Here is a 23,956-nt window from a genome sequence, read left to right as displayed (position 1 = left end):
TTAGTTTATGTGAACAAATTAATAAAGATCACTCTTTGTGCCAAAATTTATTGTCCTTCATTTACTTAATATTCCAGTCACAATTAATTTTCCCTTAATTATTATTTAAAAATTATGAAACATAGTGAGAGCCTATTTTTTTCCTTCTTAACATTTCCTCCATGTCTAAGCTGCTCCCACAGCCTTTGTGCTTTCTTCCCTCTTTCTTCCATATCCCCTTTGTCCTGTTTCTCTCTCTTCCTTTGTTTCATTCATGATTCCTGGGAGAAGTTGTCTGGAGTCACCAGCACCCAAAGAGTAAGAGAAGCAACTAGGGCACAGTATGAAATAATAAACTCCATAATATTGTTTCTGAGACCTTAAATTCTATAGCCATTGCCAGTCTCCCTAGTGTCAGTATGGATCACCTTCCCATCACTCCCCATGTTCTAGACATGCTGTCCTTTCTGTTGTTAAATTCACCTGAGTCCTCTTTGCCTCCAAGACTTTGAGTGTGCTGGAATGTCCAGTTCTCCTCCTACCTCTTCAACTTGCTAACTCTAACTCAGCATTTAAATTTCAGCTTAAATCATGTCCCAGGAAAGCCTTTCTAGTCCCCTCAAATGAGGTTAAGCAGCTTTGTTATATACTCACATTACACATTGCACTTTCCATTAGTGAGATTTGTTTCTTACTTCACTAGAGTGAGTTTAGAGCAGCATTTATTTGGGGGATAGGTTAACATTACTAGTAAAATATGACTTTTGGAGTCTCTACTGAATACTACAAATGTTTGAGGTATCTCAGCTCTGTATCATTGAACTTGAATGTCTCCCAGCCATGGGGAAGCTCTGGAAGCTTTCAGCTTATAGCTCTCTCATTCTTTTTGCCCAGGCTCATTGGTTCTAACCCACAGATTCGAGTAAACTCTTATTCAGATTTCTAGAGCTCTTTCTCTTAAGAGCTCCCCTCTCTTCTATAATTTTCCCTCAAGATTCTGGCCCCTCAGCCTCATAAAACTGTCATCTCCAACTCAACAGGATCACCATGCTCCTTTCCTACACTGTGGTCCAGAATATGTTTCTAGACAGAAAACCATGATTACGGTAGGCCTAACCTAGTTTGTTGTCCTTATGTCAGGGGTCACAGTATTGTGTTATATATTGTTCAATATCTAAAAACAATTGCTTCCTATATTTTGACTGGTATGCATTTATGGCAAGAGAGTAAGTCTGGTTCCAGTTTTTCTATCATAATTGAAAGTAGAAGGCTTCCACAATCTTATTTAAATCTTAGTTTTCAGAGAATCATTTAGGGAGGAAAATAATGAATGTGGAAAGCAAGTAAAAAGCTATTGTAGCAGTCAGTGAGAAATTACTTAGCATGGTATTAATAGAGATGGTTAGAATACATTTAACATATATTGGGGGTAGGTTAATGGGAGTTAGGGGCTAAGGAGGAGAGAAGTCTCAAAAAAGACTCTCGGTCTTTTGGAGTGAGCAACTAGGTAGATGGTAGATCCATATACTTAAATGAGGAATAATGGAGGAGGAGAGAGTATAGTGAGTAAGATCAGAAGCTCAGTGTGACGTATCTACGGAACACCCAGGCAGGTAGTTAAAACAGACTTTTGGAAGGCAGAGGAGATGTCAGGATAGAGATACAAATTTATAATTTGTCATTCAAAATGTGTCAGAAAGAGCATCTGGTGGAAGAAACAAAAAAGCTACATGAGAAATGATGTGTGTGATCATTGATGTGTGTGTGACCCTAGACTGAGGATGTGATCCTTGTGCACGTAGCGGCATTAGTCTTTGATGGAAACAGGGCAGTGCATTTCCTTCACTAAATGAAGAGAGATGGAAGACAGAATGGGTGTAACTAGAATTATATTTGGAAATATAGTGGAGGGGAGTTGAGGCAGCTCCAGATGGTGGCATCCATTTCCTCTTTGGAACTTTTCTGCTGAGAGTTGAAGGTGTTAAGGTGGAGATGGGCCAGATACTTAAGGAAAGTGGAAGAGAAATGGAATCATTGTGGATAGTGGAAAAACAAGCTGACTTGGAAAATGAGATCAGGTTTCTGGCATACTTGGGATACATTTGAGTTTGATGATTTTAAATTTATAGTGAAACCCATTTACCCTGCTTTGAATTTTCTTGCAGTGCTCTAGCTGTCACCTAGAGGCATAAAGAAGGCGTAAAGAAATCAGATAATCAGATAACTTCCTAGCTGGAACTTTTGCAAAACAAGGGGAAGTGAATCTGGGATATTGGCCACAGGAAACTTAAAATGATGGATTGTAGAGACTAAGAGGATAGGGAGGGAAGACAAGACAGGAGAAGTCTGACAGATGTGAATAAAGTATGGGGATAAGTGGACTAAAAGTCTTAATAGTGTTGAAGCACAATCCTAATACAATTAGTTAAATAAGGAAGTTGGGACTATCAATTGTGATTAAATAATGGATTATTTGGGACTTCCCTGGTGGTCCAGTGGTTGGGACTTCGCCTTCTGGTGCCGGGGGTATGGGTTCAATCCCTGGTTGGGGAGCTAAGATCCCACATTCCTCATGGCCAGAAAACCAAAACATAAAAACAGAAGCAATATTGTAATAAATTCAATAAAGACTTTAGAAATGGTCCACATGAAAAAAAATAATAAAAATAAAATAAAATATTATTTAAATTTGTTCTTTTGGAAGGGAAGAGGCTTTAGATAAAGAAAAATTCCATGGTCTGCATGGAGTGGGTAGTAAGGTGGAATGTAAATGAAGATTATCAGAGAAGAGGAAGTATATTATTAGTTAGTGTGGTAATGTTCCCTACACACATGGAGTCAAACAAGCACCAGAACCATGTTGGGGAAATACGAAGTACTATGGGAGCCTGTGATGCAGCCTGTGACCTTCTTTAACATAGCTTTAATCACTTTAAATATCTGGTACTTCTTTGTCTCTGTGAGTAGGAACTATGTCTATTTTGGTTGCTGTATCTTCAGGATCTAACACAGTTTCTGGCACATAACGGGGGCTTAATGAATGTTTACAAATGAATGAATGTGTAAACAAATTACTGAACGAAGGATGGTGTGGTAGCCACTTTCCAAGATGACTCCCAATGAGTTTTAGCTCCTAGTATTCACATCCTTGTGTAGTCACATCCCACATTACACCAGAGCTAGTCTGTGTGTGACCAGCAGACTACAGTGGAAGTGAAGGTGTGCCACTCTGAGGGTAGTTTATAAAACCCTGCAGCCTCCATCCTGGATCATTTGCACTGGATGTCATGAGCAGCGCATGGTGAAAAACTGAAGCTTTCTGCCAACAGCTGTGTGAATGAGCTTGGAAACAGATCCTCTAGACTCACTCAAGTCTTCAGAGACTGGAGTGCCAGCCAACAGCTTGACTGTGATCTCATGTGTGACCCTGAGCCAGAAACACCCAGTAAAGCTGCACCTAGATTCTTAATCCTAAGAAATTGTGTGAGATAATTATGTTACTTGCCTTAATCTGTTAAGCTTTGGGTTAAATTGTTATGCAGCAATAGATAGATAATACAGACAGTAAGCTATTTTTACAGAACATTTCAGAACTTGACCTCTTCTTTCACAAAACATTTCAGAAATTTTTCTCCACTTTAACTCCATTCAAAAGGAGAGTTCCCCAAATTTCCACCACCTTTCCTGCCCCTAATTTCAATTGTTATCACTCCATGAAGAGGAATTTTCAGCCTGTAGGTCTATGAAAAAATCATGACAGAACAATTGCTCCCTAGTCTCAGGGGATAATTTACATTTCCTTTGGTCTGTGTATAAAATCATAAACAGGGCTTCCCTGGTGGCGCAGTGGTTGAGAGCCCCGGTCCGGGAAGATCCCACATGCCGCAGAGCGGCTGGGCCCGTGAGCCATGGCCGATGAGCCTGCGCGTCTGGAGCCTGTGCTCCGCAACGAGAGAGGCCACAACAGTGAAAGGCCCGCGTACCGCAAAAAAAAAAAAACATAAACAATGTCTCTTCTCTTCACTTTATATTATAATAATTTTAAGAGTCTGTTATTTTTACTTTAGTAATAAAACTATCACATAAGCACAAATTTTGTTTTTAAAGGTATGAAATACCACTAAATTATGGCATAATGACTTATTTTCTCATTTTGTGAGGTATTGTGTAGACTTGATACAGAAGGTGTAAAAACTTTTGAAACTGCAGTGATTGCCCACAATAAATTCGCACTTATTTATTGCCATCTTTGGCATGTGCTTCAGTTTTTCTCAAAAGCGAAAGTAAGCCAGTATAATAAATCATAATTGACACAAGCCACAAAATGCACATTCAGCATAGGATAATTCCACTAAAGCTTAGTTTTGTTCATTTCATTCTAATTCTAAGTAATTAAAGCCTCAATAATAACAAATACAAAAATAAATTGGAAACTTTAGGGATAATTAATTTTGGATTCAATGCAATTTCTGCTCAAGTCAAGTATTGTTTTTAATTCATATCATTGCTTAAAAAATGAATCATTACATGATAAACCTATTATATTAAGGATAGTTTAAAAGCTCTTTATATTTGTCAGAAAAAAATAGTACAGTGAATTAAAGGAATACTGTTATTTACCAGATGGGCCTATTTTCAGTTGGTATATTAGACAATTCTAAAATTAAAATTTTTAATAAATAGCAAATTGGCACAGTTAATTGATAATTTCCCATATAAATTTTTGTTAAACAAAATAACAGCTATTTTATAAAAATATAATCTTACCATATGAGGTTTCTCGCTTTATCTGTATAAAATATACTGACATGCATAAAAACTAAATTTTAAACAATATCATCATTTCCTCCACATATATGATGAAAGTGCATAACATTTATTTTATATCTCACATAAGGAAAATATATTTTAAAAACATGGACCTGTCTTCACTTATAAGATTAAATGAATATTTAATTCATTTGATATTACAAGATTATTACATATTTTGCCAAATTTCCCATATTTATGAAAGATATGATAATCATTTATGTTTTATATAACATAGTCTAACTTATATATTTGTGTTATACAACATAGTCTAACTTATCCAAAAGATGTGTAGACTTATTTTATGCAGTATTGCCCTATGTCATAGTACTATATTGTGATCTAGTTTACATTTGTTTTATATAATAACTGGATGACATTCAATTTTTTTGGTTAGATTTGAATCACAAGAGAGATTGCTTTGAAGTACAATTAGCATTGTGAAATTTGCCCCTAAATCATTTCAACACACATTTAAGTTTGTTCTTGTTCACCCACAATGAGTTGCCTCATTGTACTTTTCAACTCACCCATCCTGAATGACAGCTTGAAAAATCAACACATCAGGCAGGATAGTAGAGGGCCCATGATTCTTTTTTCTTTTTTTTTGTAATAAATTTACTTATTTTATTTTTGGCTGCACTGTGTCTTTGTAGCTGTGTGGTCTTTCTCTAGTTGCGGCAAGCGGGGGCTACTCTTTGTTGCGGTGGGCGGTCTTCTCATTGCAGTGGCTTCTCTCGTTGCAAAGCATGTGCTCTAGGCATGTGGGCTTCAGTAGTTGTGGCATGTGGGCTCAGTAGTTGTGGCTCGCGAGCTCCAGAGCTCAGGCTCAGTAGTTGTGGCACACGGGCTTAGTTGCTCCACAGCATGTGGGATCTTCCCGGACCAGAGCTCGAACCCATGTCCCCTGCATTGGTAGGAGGATTCTTAACCACTGTGCCACCAGGGAAGCTCAGGGCACATAATTCTTAATCAAAAATCATTTCCATAATAAAGAGTACATTCTTGGGTATATCCAACAGTCACTTCTAAAAAATATATTACACAAGAGCATTATAAGAATTATAGCTTAGTGCTTCCCTGGTGGCTCAGTGGTTGAGAGTCCACCTGCCAATGCAGGGGACACGGGTTCGTGCCCCTGTCCAGGAAGATCCCACATGCCGCGGAGCGGCTGGGCCCGTGAGCCATGGCCACTGAGCCTGCACGTCCGGAGCCTGTGCTCCGCAACGGGAGAGGCCACAACAGTGAGAGGCCTGCGTACGGCAAAAAAAACAAAAACCAAAAAACAATTATAGCTTAAGAGGAGACTCGGTTGCTTGTATGTGTGCATGTTTGCACTAAAGACTTCATTTTTCTACTACATTTACAGAGAACAAAATGTAACATGTGTATACATATATATGTCTCACCTAATGTCCGACTGTCTAGTATCAACCAGTATTCATTAAATTGAATCCTGATAGTTCCTCAAGATCAGGGACAGACATTTCTCATGCTTCTTGGTACCTGCGAACACCCCGCATCCCCATGGTATCAATGCACAAAGCAAGTGGTTAATAAGTACTTTTAACTGAGTTGACAGTGCCTATGGAAACATTTCTTTCTCAATCTGATAGGTTTTTATCCACTGCTAGGCCTTCTTATGTGTTAACTGGGTTAGAGATATATATTATGATTGTGTTTACTTATGTTCCCAATGCTAAATATTATTTTAGACATTTTTGTTCTGCCAAGAACAAAATGAAGACAGACATAAAATAACTTAACCCTTCAGTTAAGAACACTAGTGTGAACAAAGAAAGAAAATATTGTTAACTGATTTTAAGTCCTATTGAGTATACCACTTAGACACCATTGTGGTCTTTGGCTGTTCATATAAGAGAGCTTTCCATCTCCAGACACATCTTGACCGCGGCATTAGAACCCATGCTCACACATAAGAAGGGCCCAGCCAGCTCACCTCATTAAGCAGCCCACAATAAGTTGTGCTCCTCCAGCAGGGTTCTGATGAATAACATAGTCACTTGCTTCCTTCCTCTCTTGTGCTCCCAATCATAAATGCATCCTTATTAATTATTTTACTGAAAATTACTAAGGAAAATTGATAAAGTTTAACAATTTAAAACAAGGGGAAATTTCTCCTTTTTATAGTTCTATAAAGGTTATCCAGTAACTATGTTTGTATATCCTAATTTCCCTTCTTGGGGGCTGCATAGAAGCCAGGCTGAAGTTCTATTCTTCACTTTTACTCCATCCAAAGAGAGGGTTCCCCAAACTTCTGCTATCCTTCCTGCACCTACTTTTCATTGCCATCATTCCATAAAGAGGAATCTTCTCAGCCTGTAGGTCTGCAGAGGAAATCAGGACAAAACGATTGCTTCCTAGTCTCAGAGGATGACTTAACAATTCTCCCAGTTTGTTCATACATCCATTTTTCTGCCCTCTGTCCAGAAAAGGCCCTTTTTCAGGCATATCTTCATAATAAGGTCGTATAAAAGTGAGTATGACTTTCAACTCATAATCTCATTTCTATTTACCGTTAGGAGAAAAAAAAATTTAAAGGGCCCAACTTTATGCATTCAGACTTCCACTGCAATATTATCTATAATAGTAAAAATTGGAAGCCATCAATAAAAAATCCATAATAGGAAAAACGTTCAATAAGGTTATGATTTGGATATTAAATGGAATAGCATGCAAATACTACCTGATAATTATGATAATTAGATTGTAAAGTACAAAAATATGCTGTCTCTGATTCAATAAGAAATCTGTAGAATGAGGAACTTCCAAAACAGCTGCCAGCCCCAGAATTACGCCACCTCTACTGCTATTTGCACCAGTGAAAAAAGGGGATTCCCCATGCCTAACTGCACTTACTTCCAAATAGGTCTCCCCTACGTCATCCGATGGGTGGAATTCTAGCTTCAAGTGAGTCTGAGAGATGTAGTGTTTTTAGCTTTCCAGTCTCTGCATGCTAAAAGGGATTGGAATACATGTTGAGGGAGATAATCCATAGGATCTGTTACTACTGTTAGGAAATCAACAGTTGATTTTATCTAGCATAATTTGAACAATTAGATAGGCGGAGAGGAACCAAGGAGGCACACGGTATAGGATCAGTGGATATTTTAAGGAAGCATAATTTCTAGAAATAACATGTTCTGGAGAAAATATTTATTATGATTTTAATAAGAGAATGTTTAATAATAGAATGTTTGCCAATGACCACTATATTCTAAAGTCCTATCAAAAAAAGCAATCGTAAATAATAGAATTGGCTGCCTGGTGTTGTAGAAAGAGGACCAAGTATCAACATATTTGAGTTTTCGTTCTGGTTTTCTTACTAACTAGATAGATTACTTAGTAACTTAGTCATTTAAGTAAATAACTGCTTATATTAGATATCTGAGTAATCTCAGTTTTATTGAAATATAAAAGAATTTCTAAATTTCTTTCCTATTCTAAAAAAGGTGTTAAACTTCACCATTATTATTATCATGATCACCTAAGCTGTTGATTTCTCATGTAAATTTTAGCTTATTTAGTATTATTTTTGGGGAAAGGAGAAACTACTTGTGCCGTATATCCCATATGAGCATAGCTGCTATGAGATCTCTCTACAATGAGAATCCTTAGAAAATTAGATTATATGGACTTTAGAATATTCCATGTCATTATGTCCTCCCCCCTCAAATGTTAATGTTGTACTGAAGTCTCTATGGTGTCTTATAATTGTTCATTACTGATTGGACATTTATTTTTCTTCCTTGGGTAGAGAAAGGAACTTTTAGCCTCTGAAGAGTGTAAAATAGATGGTAAAATGCAGCATTCATGGAATAAGAAGATACTGCTCTTAAAGTACATTTAGTGACCAAAAAGAGCTCTTGACAATTAAAAATATGGTAAGAGAAACAATAAGCTCAATAGATGTGTTGGAAGAGTTGAGAAAAGTCTTTCAGGAAGCAAAGACAAAAACGTAGGAGAGAAAATAATAATTAGAAGGTGCTGTAGTCTGTTCAAATGGCTATAGCAGAAATACCATAGAGTGGGTGGCTTATGAACAACCGAAATTTACTTCCTCTGGAGGCTGAGAAGCAACCTTAATTTTCTCTGCAACTTTAACTCCCCTTTGCCATGTAACATGGCATAGTCCAGGACTGGATCATGCACATCAGAAAACTTTGTAGTGGAGAAGCTCCAAACCATCCACATATTTGCCCAAAGATCAAGAGTTAGTCTTTGAATACCCTCCGAAAGGCACTGACAGCCAATCAATGATAGTCAGAGAAGTGGCAAGAAAAATAAGAAGAGGAATGTGTCATCATACTGATAATAGAGGCGATATTTGCCACTTTTCTCTGATAGCTCTATCCCAAGCCCTGAGGACTCAGAGCTCTTAGAGGATTTAGGAGTGAAAGTCCTGTAAGAAGAATGCACCACCACCAAGCTGCTTGAGTCTATCTATCCCTGGAGAAGAAGAAGAGCTTTGAGTCCATACAATATTGATGTTGTAGACTTGAGTGTTGAGTTTGTGAGGTTTTTTAAAATTTTTATTTATTTTTGGCTGCGTTGGGTCTTCATTACTGCGCCTGGGCTGTTCTCTAGTTGCGGAGAGTGAGGGCCACTCTTTGTTGTGGTGCGCAGGCTTCTCATCGCGGTGACTTCTTTTGTTGCGGAGCACTGGCTCTAGGCGTGCGGGCTTCAGTAGTTGTGGCACTTGCGGCTCACTGGCTATAGAGCGCAGGCTCAGTAGTTGTGGTGCACAGGCTTAGCTGCTCCGTGGCATGTGGGATCTTCCCAGACCAAGGCACGAACCCACGTCCCCTGCATTGGCAGGCAGATTCTTAACTACTGCGCCACCAGGGAAGCCCTGCATATAGAGTTTTAATAGACCAAAGTGCCTGAAAAATGAATAGACTCTAACCAAGATGCAATAAGAGATGGGAAAAGCAGTTTACAACATAGTAATTATTAAGGACAGTTAGTGAAAAAAATGTAAACTCATATTTTTACTTCTATGAGTCTATATTCTTCAATAACCTGTTACAGGTATGTGAAAATCTGGAAAGCCCATTCAATTTGTATGTAACAGATTACATTAGCTCTGAGTATAACAGACAGGAGCACGATGTCCCTCTGTTGAGCTGAAGGACCATGTTCTTTCCTCCAGCCTTTTACTTATTTCCAGCAATAGTTCTTTTAAAAACTATTTTCTTATTGCAAAATGAAGGAAATAAGGCTCAAGTTAAAAGGGGTAAAATCATTTTTCATTTTCTAAGCAGTGCTGGAATGACTAGTGCTATTATAAACACAAGAAATGAGTTCATGCCTTCATGATCTTAAAGTATATAAATGTAATCAACATTTTTCCTTTCAAAGGTAAAAAAAAAAAAAAAAAGAAGGTAGGAAAGATTCAGAGAAGTGATTTTCTTTTGTAATACAAGCTATTTGCCTTGCTGTCATAGTCAGCTGCTTCACTCTTATCCATCCACCCTCTTGAACCTTCTACAGAAGCTTTCTGGGTTGGAGCAACACCCCAAAGATTGATGGAGGGTATGGGTTAACAATTCTGTGAGCTGTTCCAACTCTGACAGTGGAGATTTACATAGGTATTTTTCTCTGAAAGATTTTAGAATAATTTTTAACATTCAGAACCTAAGAAAAGATAGCAAAACAATTATCAGACCATTATGCAATCATGAAACAGTGTGCTCTATTGATTTTGAGTTTCTTTATATCCTTTTATTTTATACTCTCCTTCTCTCTCTCTCTCTCTCTCTCTCTCTCTCTCTCTCTCTCTCTCTCTCGTTTTCACTCTGTGTAGAAGACATATCTATTATTTACCCATATTCATTTCTCCTTTCCTTCTAGGCACTTTGGAAAACCAATGGGTTGGAAGAGAAGTGATAATATGTCATATCTGTGTGGAAATATTTCCGTTGACAGTGCAAGACGCCCAAGCACTCTCTTTCCTTGAAAACGCATGTTGAGAAGGAGGTGCCGAAAGCTCAAAGCAGCCTGGATTCCTGAACAACCATATTCAAGGCAGCTAAACTGGCTTCCAGTGATCAAGAAATAAACTTTTTGTACAGTCAAGTCCCAGATATTTTAATTTTCTTTGTTAACTGCAATATACCCTAGCCCATCCTGATATACTCACTCTTCATTATGTATTTCCCCACTTTGGTTTTTGTTATTTTAATTTACGCATATCATTAGGCATTTCTTCATGTTACTAAACATGCTTCATTGGCCTTCAAATTTTAACTTGTCAAGTGTACATATACAAAGATAGACAGGCATAAATGCTATGAAGAACCAGTTTCATTGGAATATAAAGCAAGCAGGAATCTTGTCAATTCAGTTTGAACTGTGGTGCTCACTAGGGGATATGGTAAGTACCAAGCTACTGCTGCTTGAGAAAGATGCCTTCCTCTGGCTGAGTAAATTCAAGGTATGTTTATGGGAAAAACATACACACCGAAATCAGAGAAACTCAGTTTTTAATTCCACTTCTACCGTCACAAGTTCTTTGACCCTGAGTAATGCTAAGCTATTTCAGCCTTGGGAAACATCTGCGAAATGGAGAAATGATATATCTAATTTGGAGTTTGGGCGTGATTAAAGATAGCAGATACAAAAATATTTGGCATAGAGTTGATAGTCAAGTCAGTAAAGGATAAATATTACTACTGTCATATGCTGTTTTCTTGATAAGATTTTGGAAATTCACCAGGTGCTGGAGGATTCAGGGATGAAAACAAGGGTCTTAATGACATCCCTCTGTTCTCCATCTTGATGTCTCAACTTCTGCTCAACTATACTGATTCCCCAAATCCTGCCAGGGGTTTGTTTGTTCCAAAATATATCTACTTAGGTAAATGAAGAGAATCACAAGCCAGTATTATTCTCAGGATAATAATAATCTTATTTGGGCAGGCAGCACATTTGAATTCCTGGGTTGGTATTTATTTCTCACTTCACACACTGTTCATGTTCCTGACATTTGACATGGGATAAGCTTGTAAAGTGTACTATGTATCAGGAAAGCAAAGTAGGAACACATTTCCAACCATGTAAGGCACCTGGACTGAGTTTGGTTAGGGATTAGTTGGTATACAATCTCTTAAGTGTCTTCAGGGAGAGGCAGTGTACATTATATTTGGATATATGGGTTCACACCCAAAGTCTGTCATTTACAATCTGTGTGACTAGACAAATCATTTTGCCTCAGTTTTCCCATGAGACTGGGAAGATGGTAAAGCTATGCATATCATAGATTTGCTGGAGGATTAGACAATTATATACTACATCTTTAGGACAATGCTTGGTACCTAATAGTTGCCATGTACATGTGTCTACAATCACTATTATGATGAGAGATACAGTAAAGCGTTGATCATTAATTAGTTTTCTAGAACTTTGGTTCTCAATTGTATTATCTGTTTGAGTCATATTACTTCTCATGAAATTAATGAGAGACTCCTCCAGGGTTATGGGCCTCCTCAGCTTTTATTCCTACTTTAGGGAACAGGAGAAGCTGTCTAGAAATAATGTAAGTAAAAGAAGATACTTAGAGAGAATGGCCAATGGCAAATGTCAAGGTTTTGTAACAGCCCAGAAATACAGATGTTTCTTAACTCTCAAAATTTTAAATTAACTAATGGCCATATACAGCCGCTGGAAACAATAGGGAAAGTTTGAAGTTCTCAGGCCCAGCCTGTTCTCTGCTTGCATGGAGTCAGTGGAGAAGTGGTTAATTATGCAGGAAGGGGAGAGAAGATCATAGTAGGCTGGGAATGCACAGGAGGGGTTCTAGGCCTGCTAGCCGTGCTGTCAGCTGAAGAACCAAAACCACCAAGTAAGTTCTAAGTTAAGGCAAATATGTCATGAGCTGTCTACGTCTGTAATCAAAAAAGCCAGCCAGTAAGTCAAGAGAGATGGGATACCTCCTGAGTCTGAGGATCTAAATTAGTATCTAGGAACTGACAGGGAAACATCACAGAGCTCTCTGGAAACTTGTTATAAGCAGGTAAGAGAAGTAGCTGGTAGTACTGGTCTGACAGCAGCCCTTTTTCGATAAATTAGTTCATATATTTAAACATTAATTAAGTACAGAATATATGCCAGGCCCATTGATTATGTAAAGAAATCATGGTAGAGACAGGATGGAATTTAAGAGTAAGATGTAGGACTTGGTGACTGATTAGATGGGGGTGGTGAAGAAGGAGAGGTGAAGGAAACTTCTAAAGTTTTGTGGACTCTAAAAAGTTCTAGCTTAGGAAGAATGATGAGTTTTTAGTTTCGGATACTATGCACTTGCAAGACCATTAGAATGTGATTTTTACACCATTTAAAGACCTCTATAAATGGAATAAGGAAGGCAGAAACCTAGTGTTAGTGGTTTGAGAGAAATGGGAGGTAAGGAAGTGGAGATAATGCTTATAATCTATTCTTACAAGAAGATTATGAAGGAAGACACAGCCGGTACTATTATTATAATGAGACATGTGGTCAAGAAAAGATTTTTTTAATGGAAAAATATTTTAATAGCCTAGTGAAAAGAATAAATCAGGAGGGAGAGATTCAAAGAAATGATGAACCATTGGCTCCAGAAGAGTCAGGGGGTTCAAATCAAGCTTGGAAGAATGAGCGTTTAGCCAGAAAAGGGAAACCTCATTATCTGGGATTAGAGAAAAGCAGTTCTTTCTACAAGGGATGAGATTTGTTCTGGTCCTAAAATCAGATGGACGGCAGTTATAGAGAGAGAATATTTTGGCTAAAAATAAAGGTGAACATAATGATTTTTAATATTGTCAAAAGTATAATGGATCATCTAGAGTGGCTGTATGTTATTTTTGACTGGAGATAGGCAAGAAACAGCCAAGTGACCATTTATCAGGAATGTTTATGCATTTGAGATAGAACAGCTCATTCCAATGACCCAGTCCAATGCTGATTCTCTGGTTTGTAGAATTTGTTTTACACACTTGCTTTCTAGTCTAACACTATCCTGGACATTTTTCAAAGTCCTAGAGAGCAGGTAAATATTGATTTTAAATTAAGCTTTAGGAACACTTTAAATCCCATGCTTGTCTCTGATAGAACAGGGAGAAATGTGTTTTCACCTTTAAATGACGAAGAAATGAAAGTAGCAATAAACCTAAATTTGGCCATGTGGATCTCTTTAATGCCATACAAATTTGAGGATACATTTTTCTGGAACTTTTTGAATAATGGAGTTCAGATCACAGTTGTCAGGTGAAAAGAAAATTATGATTATTCTATTATGTTTTATAATAGAGATGATGGTCATGGGGTGGGGAAAAGGGATCGGCATGTGTAATGACTGTTGAAATATCAGTCATTAGCTTATAACCAGCACAATGTAGAAGAAGAATCGCCTCTCCCATTCTGGTGAACACATTTGTCTTAGTACAACTAACAATTATCTTAATACTACTGACAACTAAGAAGTATTTTACTTCTAAAAAAATAACAATTAATTTCTCAAATTGTAAATATTTAATTAATCCAACCTAATGATTTCTGCTCAAATACATTTGTCAGTGACAATGGATAAAAATAAGCAATACTGTATGTGAGCCAAACGGGAACAACATATTACTGTGATAGTATAAGAAGTACAGATATTTTACTTCCCCTTTAATTCCATGTTTTATTCAGTGACTCTACAGTATTCTGTAGTTTCCTAGCCCTTCCACTGAATTTACGAGTCAAACAGATTCTGCAGACAAAACACCCCCCTTCCACCATCTGCCTCTATCTTTATTCATGTTAGGAACACTTTGAAAATAATTTGCTGAGTAAGGACACATGGGAAACCATGGACATTTCACAACCACAGATGACTAGCCCTGACATCAGACAATTCCCAGACACACAAAAGGGAGATGGTCAGATTTAGCAAATAAAAATACAGGACATCCAGTTAAATTTGAGTTTCAGATAAACAATGAACTTTTAAAAATAGAAATAAGTCCCAAACATTGCATGGGAGTACATTAAAAGTTACTTTGTACTAAAAAAAATTATTTACTATATTCAAAGTTATTCATTAAATTACTTCATTTTAATTCATTAAATTTAGTATTATAATGCACTAACATTATTTTGTACTAAAAATTATTCACCATTTAATCTGAAATTCAAGTTTAACTTTGGCATTCTGTATTTTATATGGCAATCCTCTACAATGGCATTTTGTAGTGGTTATGTCTTCCTCTCCTATCTGATACTGAATTCCTTTATGGTAGGAATAGAGTAATTCATACTTGGATGGTCATCACCTAAAGCAATGCATGATACATAATGGATATGCAATAGAAATATGTTGAATGAATGAATGAATGTCAAGGATGAATTTTAAAGAACCAATAGAAATAGAGATAGATAGATAGATAGAGTTATAGATATTTACTCTCTAGTTTATTTTGTTGGCATAGCTCAACAAAATAATGTATTATTGGTACCAGCTAATGGAAGAAATTTTCACATATTCAGGTAGGAGGAAATCATTCTGGCTTACATATGGTTTGGGTTGAATTTTATGCTACCTAGAAAAGTCTGTCTTATGGCCGGTCAAACATGCATTATACATCTGCTTTAGCCATTAAAGAAAGAATGCATGTAAAAATCAAAACGGAGTAACTGTGGTTCAGGTATTCAAAATCGAGCCACGTGGCTATTGTGGATGTGGTTTCAGACACGTTCCTGCATCACTGAGAACTTGAATTTTCTGCACTGCATCAAACTCAAAGACACCACCAGCCATTTTCAAAACAATATCTGCTAGCAGCCGCCAGCGGCAACCTTGTGGTCTCAAGGTCTCCCCCTGTAACTATGCAACCATCTCAGACCCCAACCAATCCCTGCTCAACAAGCACCCTTACTCCTTGCCGGTTCCAATCTCAATTCTGGACAAATAACTTATGTAATTTTGTGGGTTTTGCCTCTAAAAGCCTCCCCCATTTTGTAGTCTGGCAGAACACAGTTCAAGTGCTTCTTGAATCTGTGTCTTCCAGGCTAGAGTCCTCAGTCTGGCTCAAATAAAACTCTCTTCTTGATATAAATTGTTTATTGCTTATTTGCATTGACATTAAAAGAGTGAAACCAGAGTTCCAGCCCCACCAGGGTTACTCCTTTGGCAACTGGCATGAGCAACAGCACAGCTGTTTTTCTCTTTCTGGCTACAGCTATGGCTATGCAATAGATGGAAATGGACACAACCTTCTTCTGCACACGAGAACTCTGGATGTCTGCCTGAAACTTTGGTTATGTTTGAGGAAGCCACAGCTCTGGCTGAAAACTAAAATGAAGACCCACTGGAAGATCCAAATCTTCATTTGAACATTGAGGAACTAAACAAAGAGCTTATGGTGAAAAGTGAAGAACTCTATGACTCTCTCATGAATTGCCACTGGCAGCCTCTAGATAGAGTTCACACTAAAGTCCCAGATGAGACCCCCAAGAAGCAAGATGTTCATTAAGCTACCCAATATCATATTAATTGTATCCTGTTTTGTTATTATTTTTGAAAAAAAAAGTATTCTTCCAGGAATGTACTGAACTCTGTATGTAAATACAAATTTCCAGGACTTATATGTGATCGACATGAAACAGCATACTGTAAATAAACTTTACCAGCACACCTACACACAAAATATACCTTGAATATATATTAAATAAATAATATAAATAATATGTATAAATATAGAGAGAATATATCTATATCTATTTATACATGAATAAATAGGTAGATAGATTGATTCAGCCTGTGAATGGAGGCATGTGATTTTATGGGTTTATAACTTTCAATGGCCAATGTATATTGATCAGGTAACACATCTCAGAAATGGCCATGACCCCCATAAAATTGTGCAATGTGAGTTACAATGTTTCTGATGTTCCCGCCCTTCTGATGGCTTCTCTTCCACACCTGGGCTGTTGCAAGGCCCTAGTTTCCAAGGACTGAACTTCCTAAGGCTCCTATTCCTTTGCCCTCCTCAGGACTATTAGATCCACTGATTTGGTCCTGCAAAGCAGTTTTCCATTGCTATCACTCAGTCGTGTAGAATTGGTTTCCATCCTGCTCCCCATACAAACTTCAGCAGCAGCTTGACTACTCTCTCATGGTGGCTTTTGTTACCTTCCCAGGTAACTGACAGTACTTTTAACTGTGAGAATGGGATAAGCAGAAACCACAAGATCTACCTGCCCTTTTTTCTTTTTTTTTTTTTGCGGTACGCGGGCCTCTCACTGTTGTGGCCTCTCCCGTTGCAGAGCAGAGGCTCCGGACGCGCAGGCTCAGCGGCCATGGCTCACGGGCCCAGCCGCTCCGCGGCATGTGGGATCTTCCCGGACCGGGACACGAACCCGTGTCCCCTGCATCGGCAGGCGGACTCAACCACTGTGCCACCAGGGAAGCCCTACCTGCCCTTTTTATCAGAGTAACTTTGATTTCAACAGTGCCGTTGTTTCATGATCTAACTCAAAAAAGTGACTAGTGGTGTGACTTTGGGGCCAAGTAAGAGGGGAGTTAGGGTAAATTTTGTTACTGTTGGGTTATTCTGGCAGTCTAATGAGGTAGATTTGATCATCGAGACCTCCTAGAGCACCATACATGCCCCCGAGCAAACCTAGCTTCTAAACAGATAAAGTTCTTGGAAGCATCTTTTGTGGTTACCTGTTGCTTAGCATTTCAGGTATAAGCTCCTCCACTAGGAAATCAAAGTTCCCAGGGTCTGACCCCACTCAATCTGCTCAAACTTAATTCATGTAGTTTTTATAGCATGAAACATCTGCTTCTTTCCTTCTTGTCTCCAACCCCTTTGACATCAATTGTTTTCCGGCCAGTCCTTCCCGATTAACTACACATCTCTAGGAAAATTTCTCTGCCTACTCTAGTCCATATTAAACACTTTTCCTGACCTTTCAGTGCATTTCTAGTTTATATACACACTTCTTGCTATGCAAGCAAAATTTTTCTTCCAAAGTGGAAACTCACATGAGCAATCATCAATCTTATAAAAGATCATAATTCTTATAAAAATTGCAGCATTTCTATTTTTATTCACAGGAAGAATAAGATCCAGGGTCACTTTCTTAATATTTATATGTATTCCTGAATAAACATTCTATATAGATTTGAAATTTATTACACGACTGTAATCAATTTCTGAAGCAACAGTAAATTGCATCATTAGCTCTGCATATTTAACTTAGTGTTCAGAGGCTGTGGATATTAGGGAGAACTGGTAGTAACACTCAAAATACATTCAGAACCCAATTTTGTATGTGATTAAGCTTTCTTTAAAAATTTAAAGCTAAAATACTATTTATGAGACAAGTACAGGACACAGGAGTACACACTGTACAGATAACCTACATCAAATGATTGCTGAGAATACAGGGATAATTCCAGAACTTGACTTTCTGTGCCTTAGAGTGGACTCCTGAAAGGCGACAAACGGGGTCTTATATAAGTATACAAATAGAAAGCACATAGAAACAAGCACGTACAACGCGACATTTCCAGCTCTGAGGCAGTACAAGGCATGTGTTATACCTCTTTTGTATATCCTGCAATCGAGCGATTAAAAAATCTTCCCTTGCGACTCTGTGCAAGGAGGCACTCGGGTAGTTCGGTGCCTCCAGAAGGACCACGGCAGAGTTGAAAGTTCCTCCCGGCAGTTGTGCACAGCAGGACAATTTGATTGGAGTCTGGGGCAGGGGCAGGGTCTGACTGGTCACAGTCAGGGCCAGAGATTATTGGCAGTCAACTGCCCTGAAGGAAATGTGGTCTGGAACTACTCTGGTGCTTTGGAAAATGGAAAGAAAGTGGAAAGGGGAACCCAGGTTACCCAGGCGACTCTACCACTTTCTGATTGTACCCACTTAGCATAGGCGGGCAGGAAAACAATCAAATGAAAAACATTTCCAGGGGTGAACTCCAAAGGTGAATCTCTGGCTGTGCGGGACAACCGGGATCGGGCCTCCTCTTCCAAAGGGATGAAGGAGTCTTAATGAAGAGACATTTTCTCCACGAAGATTCTAAACCCCAGCGGGTTCCACAAACTCCGGGGCAGCGAAGCTACTAGCAGGGGCCAGGGGGGAGGGGGTGTCCCTCTGTGAGTTGCTACCCCGGGACCCGGCCCCCGAACAGCAGCCGCGCCCCTCCGCCCCCGCGCGCCCGCCCGCGCCCCCGCCGAACCGCGGCGCGCACGGCCCGGCCCGAGCGCGCACCCGGCACATAGGCGCCGTGGCGCTCCGAGAGCTCAGACAGCGACCGTTGCGGGTCTGGGAGACCGAGTCCTGCCCGCCCGACATGCGCCTCGGCTAGCGGCTCCCGGGCCCGCGAGCACCAAGCGTCCTCCCCTAGGTTATTTCTGTCCTTCCTCTCTCTCTCTCTCTCTCTCTTCCTCTCTCCCTCTCTGCCTCTCTCTCTCCCTCTCTCTCTCTCTCTCTCTCTCTCACACACACACACACACACACACACACACACACAGCCTCGCACCAGTCTATACACTGGAGGAGAGAACATTTCCTTGGCGTCCCCTCCCTCTCCATTCAGACACGCCGAGGAGCCGCGCGGTGGGAGCCCCCGGATCGTCTGGAAATGCGAATCCTAAAGCGCTTTCTCGCCTGTATTCAGCTCCTCTGTGTTTGCCGCCTGGGTGAGTGTTAAGACCTCGGCGGGGTTTCCCCTGTGGGATCGTTTGGGACACGGGTGGGGGGATTTCAGAGCTTTCGGTACTTGCTGCCGCGTCGCCAGGAGGCAAGGAGGCAAGAGGGACGGCGGACTGGGGAGCCCACCGTGTTGCGGCGGCACGACGGGGTGTCGGCAGCATGGGAGAACGCGCCCCCTCCCCACCTCGCACCTCCGCCACAGTTCACCTGCCCGCGGGCATGCTGCTCCCGCGGCCAGGAGAGGGGGGCTTGCCCGTCACGCTTCTTGTCCTCGCAGCTCTTCTCCTCTTTGCAAAGTGTGGAAAAGAGCCTTTTAGGTATACATAAAAAGATAAATACACCCTTGGTGCGGGGCTACGTATTGTATCGCATTCTTGCTGTTTAGTTCATGCTACGGATATTTATGGGCTTGAATGAGGAATACACGTGTCTGATAAGAATTAAACACACACACACACACACACACACACACACACACGCACACACACGCCCGAAAGGTAGTAACAGGAACAGGCACCAACTTGACTTTTCAGTGTTTTCAGTACTTTTAATTTAGTCACATTCAAGTCTGGGCAGTTACTTTAAAAAAAAGTTTCAATCAGAATTTGTCAACATTCTGCCACTGCTGCCAAAGTCAGAGGAGAGCTGCAGGTTGATGTAGGTATTCAGGGATTCATCTTTTACCCACCACCTTCCAGGTTACACATTTAATACTGAAACTGTCTTCTGAAAGAGCCAGTTAGAATCTTTACCTGGGATGCAGATTCAACTGTTCAGGGCATTTTCTGGAAGGATTGTAAGACTGGATTTTTGTATTCTATTAAAGAAATGTCTTTTTATCCTTCATGAAGATGTTCTATTACGATGGCATATAATAGGTTTGGAGCCATTAACCCAAAAGTTAGAAAATACCTCCGTTTGTGAGCACACATATTTTACTCTTTACAGTTAGAGGATCCTAATAGATTGTTCATAATAAAGTAGATATTGACCTATATTTTTATCCAGTAGATAGTGCTGCTCTTGGCACAGTAACCTTTACAAAAAGAAATCATTTCTGTGTTGTAACTAATGGGCATTGCATTGCTATATGGTGATAATTGCCAATAACCTGCCAGATATATGCACATAATTTAAATTCTAAAAGCTTTATGAAAGTGCTCAGAGATGGTGTGATGCACGCGGTTGACATTTACGACTTGCGAGGAATCTGGTCCTGGTTTTCTCTAAAACCATACAATTGATTCTGGAGAGGGGAAGACATTTTTTAAAAGTACTGTGGTCATCAAATACATACCTGTTGAATTTATGTTTCTGTTATAGATCTGTTTTAATAACAAAGCCAGGTCCTCTTGGTATTTAGATTATTATTTAAAGAAAATCTCACTGTAGTATAAACATAAACCAGCGAATACTGATTTGCATGCCACCTAAACCACATTCCCTGAGTATATTGTGAAGTTTTTAAATTAATATATAATTTGCATGGCATACAATTCATCTTTTTAAATTGTTCAGTTCAGTGGGTTTTAGTATATTCACAAAGTTGTGCAACCATCACCACTATCTAATTATAGGACATTTTAATCACCCCCAAAAGAAACTCCATGAACAGTCATTCCTCATTCTCTCTGACCCTAGCACTGGCAATCACTAATCTACTTTCTTTTTCTATAGATGTGTCTATTCTGAGCATTTATATAAATAGAATTGTATGATACGTAGCCTCTGGTGTCTGGCTTCATTCACGTAGCATAATGTTTTCAAGATTCATCCATGTTGTAGCATGTATCAGTACTTCATTCCTTTTGGGTGGAATGCTATTCCATTTCAATACACCATGTTTTGCAAAGGCTTTTCTCAATAAAGCATTGTTAGTAGCCTGTTGCTTGGGGTTTATAGATTTCAGTTTATTGGACTTTTTTTAATGTTTTGATGATGTAAAATTTAACTGGAAAGGATTAAATGAATTGTTTAAGAGTATTGCAAGTTTATGTGATGATATTGAATGTGAGCTTGTATTAGAACTCAGAATGTGGGTTTTTTGAGACTGGCAGGTGAATACTTTTGTATCCCTTCCCATTTGAACACAGTTGGCCTTTTACTTTGTTGCCTGCAGACTGACCTAGGGGCCTTGGCTACCTCAGATGGAATGAATACCTGATCTCAGATAGGACATTTTGAAAAACTGAGGCATATTATCTACCAATGAAAAATTCAGTCTCCACTTCAATTATTTTACTCTCAACATCTACTATTGTATTTGTGAATGTGTTTACTACTCATTCTCAGTGTCTTTGGAGCCAATGAGTTGAGCTGGCACATATAATAGATGCTCAGGAAAGGTCCGCCCACTGAGACTTACTGTGCAGGATGACAGCTCTGATACAATTTGCATGTTAGGCTGCCATCCTTACCATTATCCAGAAACAAGATGTAGAATTCACTGTTCATTGTTAGCAATGTCATAATGACCTTATCACTTTTTGTGTCCAAAATGTCCTGATGATTTTGGGCTAGACATAGGGACCAATTGCTTCTTTCAAGTAACTCTCCAAACACAAAAATCCTCATTCGATTATTTGGAGTGAAACAAATTCTTCCTTTCCACATTACTGCTAGGGATCACTAGAAACTAAAGAGGAACATTATGGGTTTTTGGGGGGAGGGGGTTAAATCTATCTGTGAGTTCATCCATTTGGATCATCATATCAAGATTAGCCTGAAGCCTCAAATGTTTTTGCCAGAATTAGCTAGATCACAGTTCTTAAACTTTAGGGTACGTCAGAGGCACCAGGAGGGCTTGTTAAAGCACAGATTGTGGGGGCCACCCTGAAGAGTTTTGATTCAGTAGTTCTGGGGTGGGGCTGAGAATCTCAGTGTCTAACAAATTCCCAGGATATGCAGATGCTGCTGGTCTAGGCCCACATTTTGACAACTGCTGAGCTAGTTTGACATTTAAATGTCAATAAAGTTTCTGGCTTATTAACAAGATTTTACCATGGACTTGATTTCTGATACCTGACTTAATATTAATTTTAAAAATCACACGAGGGACACAACATTTAGTGTTATTCAGCTGAAGGAGATTCTTAATTAGAGAGGCAGAAAATAAAGATGACTCCAAGAGGATTCCCTAAGTGAATTTGAACCTTCTCTAAAATAATTGAGAGGTTTTCTACTAGGTGGAGAACTAATGTAATGACTGTATAACTCTAGTTATTATTTAATTGTGACCCACTGAACAGGTAATGGGAAAATCTGCAGTGGCTTCCTGTAAGGAGGCTTAAGTATGAGTCATAGAGGAGAGGTAGGTGTTTTAAGAGCTTTTAAGAAGAAATAGTTTCTTTCAACTAATGAGAATTCAGGATCCTTTTTTTTTCTTTTTCTGAATTTTATTTTATTTACTTTTTTATAAGCAGGTTCTTATTAGTTATCCATTTTATACATATTAGTGTGTATATGTCAATTTCAGGATCTCTGAATTGAGTTACAGTCATGCAAGGTACACTGAACTAATGTTTAAATATTACTGTTAAATTTGTAATAAATCAAATTCTGAACTTTTAAGTCATGTATTATTGCTTTAAAGGACACATTAACTACAAATTATACCCAATTCCTCTGCAAGAATTAATTGCTTAATTTATCTTGAGTATGGAATCAGTAGAATCCAGTATGTTGTGACTCAGCTTGGTCTGTTTACCTTCCGAAGACAAATTGTAACCAGGAATAGAAAATACTCATGCCTTTTTCCCCCAAATAGTAACTAGTCTCCATTCAGAAAATTAATTACTTTTGATTTGCAGAATAGGAATTTTCTTTATTTCATCTCTCTCTCCTTTTTATGTAGACTATAGCTGCTTCCACTCAGGGAAGTTTGCCAGGATAAATCATTTCATTGATTAATTCATTTATGCTGTCATGTCTGCATGAGACATTTGGGAACTTGTTGAAAATTTCTTGTGGGAATTTTGCTTCGGGCAAAACTTCAGGTTTTTCTGGAAGCATGTGCTGCATTTCCTCATTCCCCTGACTCCAAGGAGATTTGAGTTTTGTCTAACCTGGTAGCGTTGCTTGACCACTCATTTGCCAACTGTTTAGACTGTAGTATGGAAATGGAACCCCCTCATTCAGGACCAGAGGACCTCAGAGGAAGGCCTTGATTAAGAAGATGAGCTTGTGTTTTGTTTCCATTTACCATCTACTCAGTGCTTGCCAGGTGCAGACCCACTGCTGGGCATTTTATGTACATTTTCTCATTTCATTCTCCCCAAAAGTGTTTCAGATAGGTGTTTCATTTTACACATGTTTCAGCTGAGGGAACTGAGGCACAGAGAAGTTAGATGACTTACCTAAAATCGCACAGCCTGTTTTCAGTCTATGTGTTCCTTCTGACTCTCAAGCCTGAGCCTTTTCCTCCTTTCATTCCTGGGAGATGAATTTGCTGTTTGGA

At 39.0% G+C, this 23,956-nt stretch overlaps 1 protein-coding gene and 1 pseudogene across 3 annotated transcripts in view; both read left to right on the top strand.

The window, feature by feature from the left end:
* Positions 1–1,971: 1,971 nt before the first annotated feature.
* On the top strand, positions 1,972–16,301 carry LOC116759131 (annotated as a pseudogene).
* A 2,934-nt stretch (positions 16,302–19,235) lies between these two features.
* PTPRZ1 (protein tyrosine phosphatase receptor type Z1) overlaps positions 19,236–23,956 on the top strand; it is a 169,411-nt gene continuing 164,690 nt past the window's right edge. For all 3 annotated transcript variants that reach the window (XM_032644000.1, XM_032643999.1, XM_032643998.1), the window contains exon 1: positions 19,236–19,487. In XM_032644000.1, the coding sequence (XP_032499891.1) occupies positions 19,430–19,487 (58 nt within the window). In that variant the 5' untranslated portion in view covers positions 19,236–19,429. The remainder of the gene's footprint in view (positions 19,488–23,956) is intronic.

The sequence above is a fragment of the Phocoena sinus genome, chromosome 9 (assembly GCF_008692025.1).
Source record: "Phocoena sinus isolate mPhoSin1 chromosome 9, mPhoSin1.pri, whole genome shotgun sequence".
NCBI lineage: Eukaryota > Metazoa > Chordata > Mammalia > Artiodactyla > Phocoenidae > Phocoena > Phocoena sinus.
The sequence above is the reverse complement of the archived record's forward strand: the minus strand, read 5'-3'. Positions and strand labels throughout refer to the sequence as shown.